Genomic DNA, 16,983 nt, shown 5'->3' with positions numbered 1-16,983 from the left:
TGCACCTTTCCCCCTGCGACCCTGCCCCTTTCCCCTGCTACCCTGCCCCTTTCCCCCTGCGACCCTGCCCTTTCCCCCTGCGACCCTGCCCCTTTCTCCCTGCGACTCTGCCCCTTTCCCCTTGCCACCCTGCCCCTTTTCCCCTGCCACCCTGCCCCTTTCCCCTGCCACCCTGCCCCTTTCCCCCTGCGACCCTGCCCCTTTCCCCCTGCGGCCCTGCCCCTTTCCCCCTGCGGCCCTGCCCCTTTCCCCCTGCGACCCTGCCCCTTTCACGCTGCGACCCTGCCCCTTTCCCCCTGCGGCCCTGCCCCTTTCCCTCTGCGACCCTGCCACTTTCCCCCTGCGACCCTGCCCCTTTCCCTCTGCCACCCTGCCCCTTTCACCCTGCCCCTTTCCCCCTGCCACCCTGCCCCTTTCCCCCTGCGACCCTGCCCCTTTCCCCCTGCGACTCTGCCCCTTTCACGCTGCGATCCTGCCCCTTTCACGCTGCGATCCTGCCCCTTTCCCCCTGCGATCCTGCCCCTTTCCCCCTGCGACCCTGCCACCTTCCCCCTGCGACCCTGCCCCTTTCCCTCTGTGACCCTGCCCCCTGCGACCCTGCCCCTTTCCCCCTGCGACCCTGCCCCTTTCCCCCTGCGACCCTGCCCCTTTCCCCCTGCGACCCTGCCCCTTTCCCCCTGCGACCCTGCCCCTTTCCCCCTGCGACCCTGACCCTTTCCCCCTGCGACCCTGACCCTTTCCCCCTGCGACCCTGCCCCTTTCCCCCTGCGACCCTGCCCCTTTCCCCCTGCGACCCTGCCCCTTTCCCCCTGCGACCCTGCCCCTTTCCCCCTGCGACCCTGCCCCTTTCCCCCTGCGACCCTGCCCCTTTCTCCTGCCACCCTGCCCCTTTCCCCCTGCGACCCTGCCCTTTCCCCCTGCGACCCTGCCAATTTCCCCCTGCGACCCTGCCCCTTTTCCCCTTGCCACCCTGCCCCTTTCCCCTGCCATCCTGCCCCTTTCCCCCTGCGACCCTGCCCCTTTCCCCCTGCGGCCCTGCCCCTTTCCCCCTGCGACCCTGCCCCTTTCACGCTGCGACCCTGCCCCTTTCCCCCTGCGACCCTGCCCCTTTCCCCCTGCGACCCTGCCCCTTTCCCCCTGCGACCCTGCCCCTTTCCACCTGCGACCCTGCCCCTTTCCCCCTGCGACCCTGCCCCTTTCCCCCTGCGACCCTGCCCCTTTCCCCCTGCGGCCCTGCCCCTTTCCCTCTGCGACCCTGGTCCTTTCCCCCTGCGACCATGCCCCCTTCTCCCTGCGACCCTGTCCCCTTCCCGCCACGACCCTGACCCCTCCCCCTTGACCTTTAACCCTTCACCCCGTGAATCTGCCCCCTTCCCACACGACCATGCGCTCTTTCCCCTTCACCTCATGACCCTGTCCTCTTACCCCTGCCCCCTTCCTCTGCAACCCTGCCCCCTTCCCCCTGCGATCCTGCCCCCTTCCCCCAGCGACCTTGCCCCTTCCCCCTGCGATCCTGCCCCCTTCCCCCTGCGACCTTGCCCCTTCCCCCTGCGGCCCTGCCTCCTGTCGACCCTTCCCCCTGCGACTCCGCCCACATCCCCCTGCGACCCCGCCCCTTTCCCCTTGCGACCCTGACCCCTGCGACCCTGCGACCCTGAACCCTGCGACCCTGAACCCTGCGACCCTGAACCCTGCGACCCTGAACCCTGCGACCCTGACCCCTGCGGCCCTGACCCCTGCGGCCCTGACCCCTGCGGCCCTGACCCCTGCGGCCCTGACCCCTGCGGCCCTGACCCCTGCGGCCCTGACCCCTGCGGCCCTGACCCCTGCGGCCCTGACCCCTGCGGCCCTGACCCCTGCGGCCCTGCCCCCTGCGACCCTGCCCCCTGCGACCCTGCCCCCTGCGACCCTGCCCCCTGCGACCCTTCCCCCTGCGACCCTTCCCCCTGCGACCCTTCCCCCTGCGACCCTTCCCCCTGCGACCCTTCCCCCTGCGACCCTTCCCCCTGCGACCCTTCCCCCTGCGACCCTTCCCCCTTGCGACCCTTCCCCCTGCGACCCTTCCCCCTGCGACCCTTCCCCCTGCGACCCTTCCCCCTGCGACACTGCCCCCGGCGACCCTGCCCCCGGCGACCCTGCCCCCATGCGACCCTTCCCCCTGCGACCCTTCCCGTTGCCCCTGTTCCCCTGCAACGCTGCCCCCTTCCCCCTGGGACCTTACCCTCTCCTCCCCTTCACGGCACCTTGTCCCCTCCCCAGCCGTCACCCAGACCCCTCCCCTTTCGGCAAACCGCCCTCTCCCTGCCCCAGCACCCCATCCCCCACCCCAGCCGGCACCCAGGCCCCTCCCCGTTCAGCAAACCGCCCTCTCCCCGCCCCAGCACCCCATCCCCCTCCTGTCACTCAGCCCCCCCTCCTGGCACCCCCCTCCCTTTGAGAATTCATTGTACGATGTGTTACTGTGAGGTCGGTGCATTACTTTAGTTTTTTGTCCATTTCGGTCTCTTCTAGAATCGTCTACAGGCTGTGGTTGATGAGATCAAACAACAGGAGGAGAAGGAGAAACTGCAGGTGAGAGCTCATCATTTTCATTTTGACACAGACCGTCCCCTCTCACTTTGCACTATCTCATGCACTCTCTCTGTTCTATCGCATGCACACTCCCTCACTCTACATTCCCACATACACTCAATTTTTCACTCTATACTCCCATGCTCACTCTCCCTCTGATACTCTCTCACTCCAAACTCTCACTCACTCTATATGCTGATATACACTCACTTCTCTACACTCTCTGAGACACTCTCTCACTCAATACTCTGACATACACTCACTTTCTCACACTGCACTCTGTTCACTTGCTCACTGTACACTCGAATGCACTCACTCTCTATACTCCTGTTGCTAATTTTCTCCTTGGTTCAATTCCTCTGTTTTATTACCTTTGCCCTCGAGTCGCCAGGTATCTTTATGATCCCGCCGCGTGGTTCAAGTCCAAGTAATGATCAATAATCCAATACACCGATTAGTAAGATTTAAATCAAAGCACATTTATTATACACAGTAATCGCTACTCATGTATAAATTCTACGTCTAAGCTACTTCTACAACTAACAGGCCTATACTTAACTTTGAACTGGCCCCCCCAGGTCAGGGGAACAAATGACCTTTCGTTCGGGTTCTGAGTCTGCGGGATTCGAAGCTGGTACGGATTGGTAGCTAGGAGCGCCTATCTCGTAGCGAGCGTTGATTTAAGACTTACGATTTCGATGATCACTGGAGTCACTGCGCCGGTCACGGTCAATGTTGGTTCCTTTTGCTGGGTGACCCAGGCAGGAAGAAGAGAGCAGTGAAGAGAGGAGTGAAGCGTGAAGAGAGCTGCTGAAGAGTGAAGAGAGCGCGATTTGAACTTGGGGCTCAACTCTTATAGTCCCCAGGGGCTTCCCGCCTTTTGAGGTGGACCCTGTACCTGTTCCCAAGTGATTGGACTTTGTCCCAATCGCTTGGTTCGATTTTCTCCAATACTGGAGCAGTTCCCTGATCGATGAGCGGTCTTGAGGTGCTCGTTCACCTCCTTTGTTTTGGCTCCTGCTGGCGCCGAGGAGCCTGGCTTTGCTTTGTGTGTCCAAAATGTTGCTTATTGTTCCCGGGGATTGCTCATCAGTATGCAGATGGCTGTTACTTTGTTATGCTGATGGTCGCTGGTATCGATGTTGTCTGGTTTTTGCAGAGGTAAATACACAGCAAACCTGCGGCCGCTGGTTTTTGTCTTGTTGGCTGACTTTCCCATCAGCCTTTGCCGTTCGCCATTTTGAATCGGGAGTTGGCCAATTTAGGTGGCTACACTCCGATTTACACTCTCTCATACACTCACTCAATACTCTGGTATACATGCATTTTCTCACTCTGCACTCTTATAAACACTCCCTCACTCACTCTGCACTCTCTTATACACTCACTCTCTCACTCACATACACTCACGCTACTCTCTCACATGCACTTTCTCACTCTACACTCACTCTACAGTCTCACAGACTCTCTACACTCACACTCACTCCCTCACTATCCCCTCGCTTTACTCCATACACTGTCTCAGACATTCGCTCTACTCTCTCAGGCACTTACTATGCCACTGTACACACTCATACTCTGCACTCACGTAAACAGCCCTCCAATGCCACACTGTCACATACACTCTCTCACTCTACTCACATACACACTTTCTCACTCTGCACTCTCACATACACAGCCCTCCACTCTCCACTCACATGCACTCACTCTCTCACTGTACACTCTCACTGTACACTCACTGAACACTCGCACTGTACACTCTCACTACACTCTCATTGTAACTCTCACTGTGCGCTCTCACTCTGCTCTCACTGTGCACACGCGCTGTGCGCTCGCGCTGTGCGCACGCGCTGTGCACTCGCGCTGTGCACTCGCGCTGTGCGCACGCCCTGTGCACTCGCGCTGTGCGCACGCCCTGTGCACTCACGCTGTGCACTCGCGCTGTGCACTCGCGCTCTCACTCTACACTCACAAGCTCGCTTACACTCTGATATACACTCACTCTCACTCTGCACTCTGATATACACTCACACGCTCGCTTACACTCTGATATACACTGACTCTCTCACTCTACACCCCGATATACACTCACTCTCACTCTGATATACACTCACTCTCTCACTCTACACTCTGATATACACTCTCACTCTACTCTCTGATATACACTCACTCTCTCACTCTACTCTCTGATATACACACTCTCTCACTCTACACTCTGATATACACTCACACTCTCACTCTACACTGATATACACTCACTCTCTCACTCTACTCTCTGATATACACACTCTCACTCTACACTCTGATATACACTCACTCTCTCACTCTGCACTCTGATATACACTCACTCTACACTCTCATATACACTCACACTCTGATATACACTCACTCTCTCACTCTGCACTCTGATGTACACTACTCTCACTCTACACTCTGATATACACTCACACTCTCGCTCTACACTCTGATATACACTCTCGCTCTACACTCTGATACACACTCACTCTACACTCTGATATACACTCACTCTCTCACTCTGATGTACACTACTCTCACTCTACACTCTGATATACACTCACTCTACACTCTGATATACACTCACTCTCTCACTCTACACTCTGATATACACTCACTCTCTCACTCTACACTCTGATGTACACTACTATCACTCTGATATACACTCACTCTCTCACTCTTCACTCTGATATACACTCACACTCTCGCTTACACTCTGATATACACTGACTCTCTCACTCTACACTCCGATATGCTCTCACTCTCCACTCTGATATACACTCACTCTGCACTCTGATATGCACTCACTCTCTCACTCTACACTCTGATATACACTCACTCTCTCACTCTACACTCTGATGTACACTACTATCACTCTGATATACACTCACTCTCTCACTCTTCACTCTGATATACACTCACACTCTCGCTTACACTCTGATATACACTGACTCTCTCACTCTACACTCCGATATGCTCTCACTCTCCACTCTGATATACACTCACTCTGCACTCTGATATGCACTCACTCTCTCACTCTACACTCTGATATACACTCTCACTCTACACTCTGATATACACTCATTCTCTCACTTTATACTGATATACACTCACTCTCACTCTACACTCTGATATACACTCACTCTCCACTCTGATATACACACTCTCTCACTCTACACTCTGATATACACTCACTCTCTCACTCTACACTCTGATATACACTCACTCTGCACTCAGATGTACACTACTCACACTCTACACTCTGATATACACAGGCAGAAAGCGGGTAATTATAGGCCAGTGAGCTTAACTTCGGTAGTAGGGAAGATGCTGGAATCTATCAAGGAAGAAATAGCGAGGCATCTGGATGGAAATTGTCCCATTGGGCAGACGCAGCATGGGTTCATAAAGGGCAGGTCATGCCTAACTAATTTAGTGGAATTTTTTGAGGACATTACCAGTGCGGTAGATAACGGGGAGCCAATGGATGTGGGAGATCGGGATTTCCAGAAAGCCTTTGACAAGGTGCCACACAAAAGGTTGCTGCATAAGATAAAGATGCATGGCATTAAGGGGAAAGTAGTAGCATGGACAGAGGATTGGTTAATTAATAGAAAGCAAAGAGTGGGGATTAATGGGTGTTTCTCTGGTTGGCAATCAGTAGCTAGTGGTGTCCCTCAGGGATCAGTGTTGGGCCCACAACTGTTCACAATTCACATTGATGATTTGGAGTTGGGGACCAAGGGCAATGTGTCCAAGTTTGCAGACGACACTAAGATGAGTAGTAAAGCAAAAAGTGCAGAGGATACTGGAAGTCTGCAGAGGGATTTGGATAGGCTAAGTGAATGGGCTAGGGTCTGGCAGATGGAATACAATGTTGACAAATGTGAGGTTATCCATTTTGGTAGGAATAACAGCAAAAGGGATTATTATTTAAATGATAAAAGATTAAAACATGCTGCTGTGCAGAGAGACCTGGGTGTGCTAGTGCATGAGTCACAAAAAGTTAGTTTACAGGTGCAACAGATGATTAAGATGGCAAATGGAATTTTGTCCTTCGTTGCTAGAGGGATGGATTTTAAGACTAGGGAGGTTATGCTGCAATTGTATAAGGTGTAAGGCCACACCTGGAGTATTGTGTTCAGTTTTGGTCTCCTTACTTGAGAAAGGATGTACTGGCACTGGAGGGTGTGCAGAGGAGATTCACTAGGTTAATCCCAGAGCTGAAGGGGTTGGATTACAATAAAGAACAAAGAAATGTACAGCACAGGAACAGGCCCTTCGGCCCTCCAAGCCCGTGCCGACCATGCTGCCCGACTAAACTACAATCTTCTACACTTCCTGGGTCCGTATCCCTCTATTCCCATCCTATTCATGTATTTGTCACTAAATGCCCTTAAATGTCACTATCGTCCTTGCTTCCACCACCTCCGGTAGCGAGTTCCAGGCACCCACTACCCTCTGCGTAAAAACTTGCCTCGTACATCTACTCTAAACCTTGCCCCTCTCACCTTAAACCTATGCCCCCTAGTAATTGACCCCTCTACCCTGGGGAAAAGCCTCTGACTATCTACTCTGTCTATGCCCCTCATAATTTTGTAGACCTCTATCAGGTCTCCCCTCAACCTCCTTCGTTCCAGTGAGAACAAACCGAGTTTATTCAACCGCTCCTCATAGCTAATGCCCTCCATACCAGGCAACATTCTGGTAAATCTCTTCTGCACCCTCTCTAAAGCCTCCACATCCTTCTGGTAGTGTGGCGACCAGGCGATTACGAGGAGAGGTTGAGTAGACTGGGACTGTACTCGTTGGAATTTAGAAGGATGAGGGGGGATCTTATAGAAACATATAAAATTATGAAGGGAATAGATAGGATAGATGCGGGAAGGTTGTTTCCACTGGCGGGTGAAAACAGAACTTGGGGGCATAGCCTCAAAATAAGGGCAAGTAGATTTAGGACTGAGTTTAGGAGGAACATCTTCACCCAAAGCGTTGTGAATCTATGGAATTCCTTGCCCAGTGAAGCAGTAGAGGCTCCTTCATTAAATGTTTTTAAGATAAAGATAGATAGTTTTTTGAAGAATAAAGGGATTAAGGGTTATGATGTTCGGGCCGGAAAATGGAGCTGAGTCCACAAAAGATCAGCCATGATCTCATTGAATGGCGGAGCAGGCTCGAGGGGCCAGATGGCCTACTCCTGCTTCCAGTTCTTATGTTCTCTGACTCTACACTTTGATATACACTCACTCTCTCACTCTACACTCTGATATACACTCACACTCTACAGTCTGATATACACTCACTCTCTCACTCTGCACTCTGATGTACACTACTTTCACTCTACAGTCTGATATACACTCACTCTACACTCTGATATACATTCACTCTCTCACTCTACACTCAGATCTCCACTCACTCTCTCACTCTACACTCTGATATACACTCACTCTCTCACTCTACACTCTGATATACATTCACTCTCTCACTCTACACTCTGATATACACTCACTCTCTCACTCTACACTCAGATCTCCACTCACTCTCTCACTCTACACTCTGATATACATTCACTCTCTCTACACTCTCTTATCCACTCTCGATACTCTGATATCCACTCATTCTCTCACTGTACACTCGCAAACACTCACTATGCAGTCTCACAGACACTCACTTTCTCACTCTACACTCACATACTATTTCTCTCACTCTACACTCCGATACACTCTCTCATTCTGCACTCTCACACTCACTCCCTGACTCTATCCTCTCACTTCACTCCCTTGACACTTGCACAGGCACTCACTCCCATTCTTCTCTCTCAGGCACTCACGATCTCACTCTACACTCTCACATTCACAGTCCTCCCACGCTACACTATCACATACTCTCACACAGCCCTCCCACGCTACACTGTCACATACACTCTCTCACTCTATGCTCTCACACACACCCTTCCATGCTACACTCATACATGCGCTCATCTCTCATGCACATGCTCACACACTTGCTCACATTCACGCACACGTGTTCACACTCGCGCGAGCGCGCGCGCGCACACACAGCTTCTCACACTGATCCCTTTGTGGGCGTTATTTGCAGAGACCTTCTGCTCAGGGTGGGTGTTTATTATAATCCGACTGTTGAATCTGGCTGCAAACCTCTTTCCCTCCCCCATCTATCTTTTTTTTAAAAAATATTTTTTATTCTCCTTTTTCACATTTCTCCCAAATTTCCAACAATTAACAATAATCAGTAACAAATATGTCAATCCCCATATCAATAACAATGATCCCATCCTCCCACCAAACCCCACACAGCCCGCATGTTCACATAAACAAATAACAAAACGGAATCAGGGATCACCCATAGTCACTATTAACACACACCACCCCCTCCCCCCAACCCTCCCACCCACCCCCCAACTAATGTTCGATGTTATCCAGTTCTTGAAAGTGCACAATGAATAGTGCCCATGAATTGTAGAACCCCTCCATCCTTCCCCTCAGTTCAAACTTAACTTTCTCAAGAGTCAAGAATTCCAACAGGTCCCCCCGCCAGGGCACAGGGTGGGGAGGTTGCTCTCCATCCCATCAGGATCCGCCTTCGGGCGATCAACGAGGCGAAGGCTACAACATCTGTCTCCGCACCCGTTTCCAACCCTGGCTGGTCCGACACCCCAAATATGGCCTCCCGGCCCAGGTCCAGTTTCACGTGCACCACTTTAGAAATTACCCTAAAAACTTCTTTCCAGTAATCTTCTAACTTTGGACAGGACCAAAAAATGTAAACGTGATTAGCGGTGCTCCCCCCCGCAACGTTCACACACGTCTTCTACTCCTTCAAAGAATCGGCTCATTCTCGCTCTCCTGAGGTGTGCTCTGTATACCACCTTCAGCTGTATCAGCCCCAACCTCGCGCACGAGGTGGAGGCGTTCACTCTCCGGAGCACCTCACACCAGAACCCCTCCTCCATGTCCTCTCCCAACTCTTCCTCCCACTTTGCTTTGATCCCTTCCAGTGGTGCCTTCTCCTCTTCCAAAATAGCTCCGTAAACCGCCGACACTACCCCCCTCTCCAGTCCCCCTGCCGTCAGCACCTCCTCCAGCAATGTGGAGGCCTGCTCCACCGGGAAGCTCTGTATCTCCTTTCTGGCAAAATCTCGAACCTGCGTGTATCTAAACGTTTCCCCCTGCTCCAGTCCATAGTTCATTTCCAGCTCCTTCAATCCTGCAAACCGACCCCGAAGAAACAAATCTTTAGTGTCTTAACCTCTTTCCCCTCTCATTTCCAAAAACTTCCATCCCACCTCCCTGGCTCAAATCTGTGGTTCCCCTGAATCGGCATTTCCATTGACCCTAAACCCAACCCGAAGTGTTGCCGAAAGTGCATCCAAATTCTCAATGAAGCTATTATTACCGGACTCCCTGAGTATTTCCCCGGAGCTATCGGGAGCGGCGCGGTTACTAGTGCTTTCAATCCCGACCCCCTGCACAAACTCTCCTCCATTCTGACCTACTAGGAATCAACCCCTCTGACCCAGCTCCACACCTTCTCCACAGTCGCCGCCCAGTAATAATACATCAGGTTCGGAAGACCCAAACCCCCTGCCTGCCTTCCCCTCTGTAGTAGCACCTTTCTAACTCTGGCCACCTTCCTTCCCCATATGAACAAAGTAATCCTTCCCTCAATCTCTCTGAAAAAAGCCTTTGGCAGAAAAATTTGCAGGCATTGGAAAATAAACAGAAATAGCGGCAACACGTTCATTTTAACCGCCTGTGTCCGACCCGCCAGTGACAGAGGGAGACCATCCCACCTTGCCAGATCAGCTTTCACTCCCCACCAAACTAGAAATGTTGTACCTGCGGAGCCCCACTCCTGGGCAACCTGCACCCCAAGGTACCTAAAGTGAGTCCCTGCCCTACGGAATTGCTGCCCCCCCAACCCCTGCCTCCAACCCCGGCCGAGACACTACAAAATACTCACTCTTGTGCAGGTTCAGCTTGTACCCCGAGAAAGACCCAAACACTCGAAGCAGCTCCAATATTCCCCTATCAACACACTCGGTTCTGACACGTATAACAGCAAGTCATCGGCATATAAGGACACCCTATGCTCTATCCCCCCCCCATGCTATTCCTTTCCATACCCCAAAACTTTTTAATGTGATGGCCAACAGCTCAATCGCGAGTGCAAACAGCAGGGGGGACATAGGACATCCCTGCCTAGTCCCACGGTGGAGAGAAAAGTATCTCGAGCTGATGTTGTTTGTGCGGACACTCCCGCTTGGCTCCTTATATAGTAGCTTTACCCAGTTCACAAATCTTGGTCCAATCCCAAACCGTTCCACAACTGCCATCAAGTACCCTCATTCTACCCGGTCAAACGCCTTCTCAGCGTCCAATGCCACAACCACCTCTGTTTCCTTCCCCTCCAGCGGTGCCATAACGACGTACAATACCCTTCTAACATTTGAAAAGAGCTGCCTCCCTCTCACGAACCCTGTCTGATCTTCATCTATCACCTTCGGGAGGCACTCCTTCAGCCTACCCGCCAGAACCTTCGCCAATACTTTTGCGTCCACATTCAAACGTGATATGGGCCTATACGACCCACACTCCATCGGGTCCTTATCTTTTTTTAGCAACAGGGAAATTGATGCCTGCCCTAAAGTTTGTGGCAAACCTCCCTTCCCTATCACCTCTTCAAACATCCCCACCATCAGGGGTGCCAGCTTATCCTTGAATTTTTAATAATATTCCACCAAAATTCATCCGGCCCTACCACCTTCCCCGACTGCATCCTCCCAATCGCATCTTTTATCTCCTGCTCAACTATCGCTCCTTCTAATGTAGCCCTGTCCCCCTCCCCTAACCTCGGGTACTCCAACCCATCTAGAAATTCCTGCATCTCCCGGTCTCCCCCAGGTGGCTCTGACCTGTACAACCTCTCATAAAATTCCTTAAAGACCTTGTTAATCAGATCCGGAGCCACCACCAACTTCCCTGCCCTGTCCCTCACCTGAACAATTTTCCTTACCTCTGCCTCCCTCCGGAGCTGACCTGCTAACGGAGCCTTCTCTCCATGCTCGTAAACTGCACCCCTTGCTCATCTCAGTTGGAGCACCTGGTGGATAATCGGTCAAAGCTCGCCTGTAGTTCCTTCCTCTTTTCCAACTTCGCTGGGTCCCCATCTTCTGCATAACTCCTATCTACCTCCAACATCTCATCTATTACCCTCTGCCGCTCCAATCTCTCCTCTTTGTCCACCCTGGCCTTAAACGAGATCACCTCGCCCCTCATCACTGCCTCAGAGCCTCCCAGACAACTGCCTTCGACACCTCACCCGTACAGTTGAAACCTACATATTCCTTAATTACCGTTTCAATTTTGTCACAGAACCCCTGGTCCCCCAAAAGTCCCACATCTAATTTCCACCCCAGTCTCTGTGCTACCCACTTCTCCAGTACCATATTCACCCAATGCGGAGCATGATCTGACACTGCAATTGCCGAGTATTTCGACCCCATAACCCCTGCCAACAAAGCCTTCCCCACCACAAAAACGTCGATCCGCGAGTATCCCTTCTGGCCTGCTGAGAAAAACGAGTACTCATAGAGAATAATCATAGAATTTACAGTGCAGAAGGAGGCCATTTGCCCCATCGAGTCTGCACCGGCTCTTTGAAAGAGCACCCTACCCAAGCCCACACCTCCACCCTATCTCCATAACCCAGTAACTCCACCCAATACTAAGGGCAATTTTGCATGGCCAATCCACCTAACCTGCACATCTTTGGACTGTGGGAGGAAACCGGAGCACCCGGAGGAAACCCACGCACACACGGGGAGGATGTGCAGACTCCGCACAGACAGTGACCCAAGCAGGGAATCGAACCTGGGACCCTGGAGCTGTGAAGCAATTGTGCTAACCACCATGCTACCGTGCTGCCTTACGCCCCTGTCACAATCACATATCTACCCCCCTGATCTACCACCACCTTCTGCTGCCCTACTCCCGTTCCCTCGGGTGCAGAAACCTCCAATAGTCCACCCCTCCCATTTCCACCATTAGCCCAGCCAACGCCTTCTCCCCCCCCTCATGGGACCAGCTTCCAGTCCCCCAACCCCCACTATCAGTTTGTGTGTGTCCAAGTCGGGGATAGCCCCAAACACCTTCTTTGCAAATTCCACATCGTCCCAATTGGGGCCATATACACTTAACAGCGCCACTAACCTCCCCTCCAGCGCCCCTGTCACAATCACATATCTACCCCCCTGACCTGCCACCACCTTCTCCATCTGGAAACATACTCACTTGCTGACCATTACCGCTACCCCTCAAGCCCTTCCGTCAAATCCAGAATGAAACACCTGACTAGCCCAGCCCTTTTTAAGTCTCACCTGGTCCTTCACACTCAAGTGAGTCTCCCGCAGCATTGCTACATCGGCTTTCAAACTTTTAAGATGCGCAAGCATCCTTGACCTCTTGACCGGACCTCCTAACCCTCTCACGTTCTCTGTGACTATCCTAACTGGGGGTCTCTCACCCCCCCCCCCCCCCCCAATCCTTCTCTCACCCCCCCCCCCCCCCCCATCCATCATCATACCACCGGTCCCTGCCCCATGAGCCTGACCCGCCCCCTATCCATTATTAACATCAAACCCCTTCTCCCCCCCTCCCAAGAACCCCCCCCCCTATATTTCCTCTCGAAAAAACATCTCCCAGCATCGATCCCACCCCCCCCCCCTGCTCGCCTCATATGCCCATCGACAGCTGCTAACCAGGCTCCAATATCCGCAGCCCTCCTCTCACCTCACCTCCGTTCATTAGCCGACTTTAGTTAGCTAGCGTGGGTGGCTCCCCCTGACAAGGTATACCGCCCCCTCCCACCCAGTCCCAGAGAAAAAAAGAACAAAATCAACAATCCAACCCATACAATTCACTAAAATAAGATACAACCGTCGCAACACAGAATGTCAATCAACCCAACCAATAACTTGAACTCTATAACAATGTGAAGTAAATTACAATACACATCAATAAAAAGAAAGTTCTAGCATTTATACATCTTCCAGCTCACCAATCACAGTACACAGTCTCTCTTCCAGCTCCGCACCTCACGTTTGTCCCAAGCCTTCTGCCCTCACGAACGTCTCAGCCGCCTCCACTGTCTCGAAATAAAAGTCTTTGGCGTTATACGTCACCCTCAGCTTCGCCGGGTATACCATACCAAATACCCTTGCTGTACAGTGCCGCCTTCACTCGCCCGAACGCCGCTCGTCTTTTTGCTAACTCCACCGTCAAGTCCTGGTAGATCCGACCACTCGCACCATCCCACGGCACCTCGCACTTCTGCTTCGCCCAGCTTACCACCACCTCCTTCATGCAGTCCTTATGGAAGCAGATAATTACTGCTCTTGGCGGCTCATTCACTTTGGGATTCGGCCTTAATGACCGATGAGCTCGGTCCAGCTCGTACCCTCCCCCATCATCTCCGCCAACCTCTTAGCGAAGTACTCTGTTGGCCTTGGGCCCTCTGTCCCTTCGGGCAAGCCCACAATTCTCAGATTGTGCCGCCTCGGGCGGTTCTCCAAGCCCTTGAGCTTTCCTCGGAGTCCGCTGTTGACTCCACCACCCTCCGCAGCTCGTCCCCCATCGAGGTGAGCTGGTCGCTGTGCTGCGACACGGCCTCCTCCACTTCCTTCATCTTCTCCCCCTGCTCTCTCACCTCGGCTGATGTCTTTGCCACAGCTACCCTCACCGGGGCGATTGCCTCCTCCACCAATGACTTCAATGCGACCATCATCTCCTTCCTCAAAGCCTCCATGTGCCTCGCAAACTGTTTTTCCAGCTCCACAGCCATCACTTCGGTCATCTTCTCCACCGTAAGATGTGCGGCCCCACCATGCGGCCCGGCATCCGCCATCTTGTCAGCACTTTTGCTGGTCCTCTCATTCAACAGCGAGCCCGCATTTCTTCCCTTCTTCGACGCTGCTTTTCGCATCCTTTAACGACTTATTATTTTTCTGTTTTTTCCCCCTTCTTCCTTTTGAAAAAAAACTTTCACAAAGTTTCTTTAAAACTTCTTTCTCCTCTTTTTTTGTATTCCTCAAGAATTCCCCTGGGACCAGACTTCAGTCTTCTTACATCATGCTAGGTGGGAGCCACCCGATGTGGGACATCTGACCTACATCGCGCCCTGGCTTCGGGCCTGCCGCTTCGTCCTCCGTTTAGCTCCGCCCCCGCTGCTCCGACCGTCGCGCGCGCTGGGCCCGACGCCTCAGCTCCAGCCGCCCGACACCCGCGCAGGGTTCCTCGCCGGTTTTCAAACCTGCCCCGCTTCACGCCCGGGACGGCCCCAAAGGCCGACAACAATCGGCGGGAGAGCGAAGAATCTAGGAGACCCCCGAAGGCGCCGCAAATAGTGGCCACCGGCGTGAGCTCCTCTCGATGCAGCCGACCCGCTCGCAAGTCTCCCCCATCTATCTTTAAGATGATTCAGTGACATATTGGTCAGGAAGATCCCAGTTTGAATCCGCTGACCAATGCAGTGGGGGAGAGTATCTAACTTGAATTATGTCGGCTGCCCCAGCTCGAACCGGTGAATGCTCACACTTTCCCCTCCCCGCTCACTCTTTCCCCTCCCCGTTCACACTTTCCCCTTCCAGCTCACTCTTTCCCCTCCCTGCTCACTTTCGCCTCCCTGAGCAGTAATTAATCCATCCCCAGAAGATCGCAGGTTTTTGCAGGGGCTTCATGGTGCAAGGTTACATGTTGGGTGTCACCATTGTTAAGACAGCTGCTGTCAGTTTGATTTTGCTTGAATCGCTTATCTCACTGGCACCCAAGTGTACTCGATATCCATCAAGACTAGAATCATAATAGCACCCTGTCCTTTCTTCTTTTCCAGGTGGCTTCTATGCAGGCACAGCTCGACAACATGCTGGATAAGTGAATACTACTGACACCGTCCCACAGTGTGTGGCGTGCAATCAATCTGCTTGACCAAACCCTGCCAACTATCAGAATGACCATTGTGATACATGTGCAGCTTGTATATAAACTTGGGTGCAAAACCTCAATAAATGCGTTTTTTAGTAATTTTAACAGTAAATGTTTGGCCTGTTTTTGGGAGGTGAGGCAAGGCTGGTATTGCCCTTCCTCATTATCCCTCAAGAAGATAAATCCAAAGATGAGCACATTAGGTGGGGTTACAGGGATGGGGTGGGGAGTGGGCCACTGTGGGGTGCTCTTTCGTAGGGTCGGTGTACACCCAATGGGCCAAATGGCCTCCTGCAGTATAGGGATTCTATGATTCAACCAGAAGGATACTTTGAAGAGGGTACAGAAGAGGTTTACCAGGATGTTGCCTGGTCTGGAGGGTATTAGCTATGAGGCGAGGTTGAATAAACTCTGATTTTTTTGCACTGGAACCTTGGTAGTTTAGGGGTGGCCTGATAGAGGTTTACAAAATTATGAGTGGCATGGACAGAGTGGATAATCAGAAGCTTTTCTCAGGATGGAAAAGTCAATTACAAGGTTATGGTGCGAGGGGCAAAGTTTAGAGGAGATGTGCAAGGGAAGTTTTTTACACAGATGGTGGTGAGTGGCTGGAACTCGCTGTCGGAGGAGGTGGTGGAAGCAGATATGACAGTGCCATTTAAGTTCTTGACTGGTTGTCCTATCATGAGAAACTGAGTGAATTGGGTTTATATTCTCTGGAGTTTAGAAGGATGAGAGACAATCTCATTGAAACACAAGATTCTGAAGGGATTTGATCAGGTGAACGCTGAGAGATTGGTTCCATGATTGGGGAATCTAAAACATCAGGCTGGGGCGCAGCCTCAGGGTAAGGGGCTGACCATTTCGGACTGAAATGAGAAGAATTTGCTTCACTCATAGGGTTGTGAATCTTTGGAATTCTCCACCCCAGATGGTTGTGAATGCTTTGTTGAATATATTGAAGGCTGGATTGACATTTTTTTGTCTCTGGGCGTTAAGGGATATTGGGAACAGGTGGGGAAATGGAGTTGAAGCCCATGATCGTATTGCATGGCAGAGGAGACTTATGATTTACTCCTGCTCCTCTGCCTTGTGTTCTTATATACATCTGTATCCTCACATGCACCTTTCCCGCCTCTGATCGCTGACCTACATTGCCTCCTGGTTAAGCAATACTTCTGTTTTAAAGTTCTCACTCTTGTTTTTGAATCCCTCCATGGCTTTGCCTGTCTCTAACTCTGTAACCTCCTCCAAACATATTAAATTCTGAGGGGACTTGACAAAGTAGGTACTCAGATGATGTTTCTCCTCGTGGGGGGAATCTAGAACTAGGAGACACATTTTAAAATTAAGGTGGCTCCCATTTATGACACTTGAGGAGGAATTCTTTCTCTGA

At 52.1% G+C, this 16,983-nt stretch overlaps 1 protein-coding gene across 1 annotated transcript in view; it reads left to right on the top strand.

The window, feature by feature from the left end:
* The window catches only part of taf7 (TAF7 RNA polymerase II, TATA box binding protein (TBP)-associated factor), a 76,813-nt gene extending 61,114 nt beyond the window's left edge, over positions 1-15,699 (top strand). Inside the window, exons 11-12 of the mRNA XM_072504963.1 lie at positions 2,512-2,571; positions 15,496-15,699. Of these exons, the coding sequence (XP_072361064.1) occupies positions 2,512-2,571; positions 15,496-15,540 (105 nt within the window). The 3' untranslated portion in view covers positions 15,541-15,699. The remainder of the gene's footprint in view (positions 1-2,511; positions 2,572-15,495) is intronic.
* The last annotated feature ends 1,284 nt before the right edge of the window (positions 15,700-16,983 follow it).

Source organism: Scyliorhinus torazame, chromosome 5 (assembly GCF_047496885.1).
Source record: "Scyliorhinus torazame isolate Kashiwa2021f chromosome 5, sScyTor2.1, whole genome shotgun sequence".
Lineage (NCBI taxonomy): Eukaryota > Metazoa > Chordata > Chondrichthyes > Carcharhiniformes > Scyliorhinidae > Scyliorhinus > Scyliorhinus torazame.
This window is presented reverse-complemented; position numbering and strand designations above follow the sequence as displayed.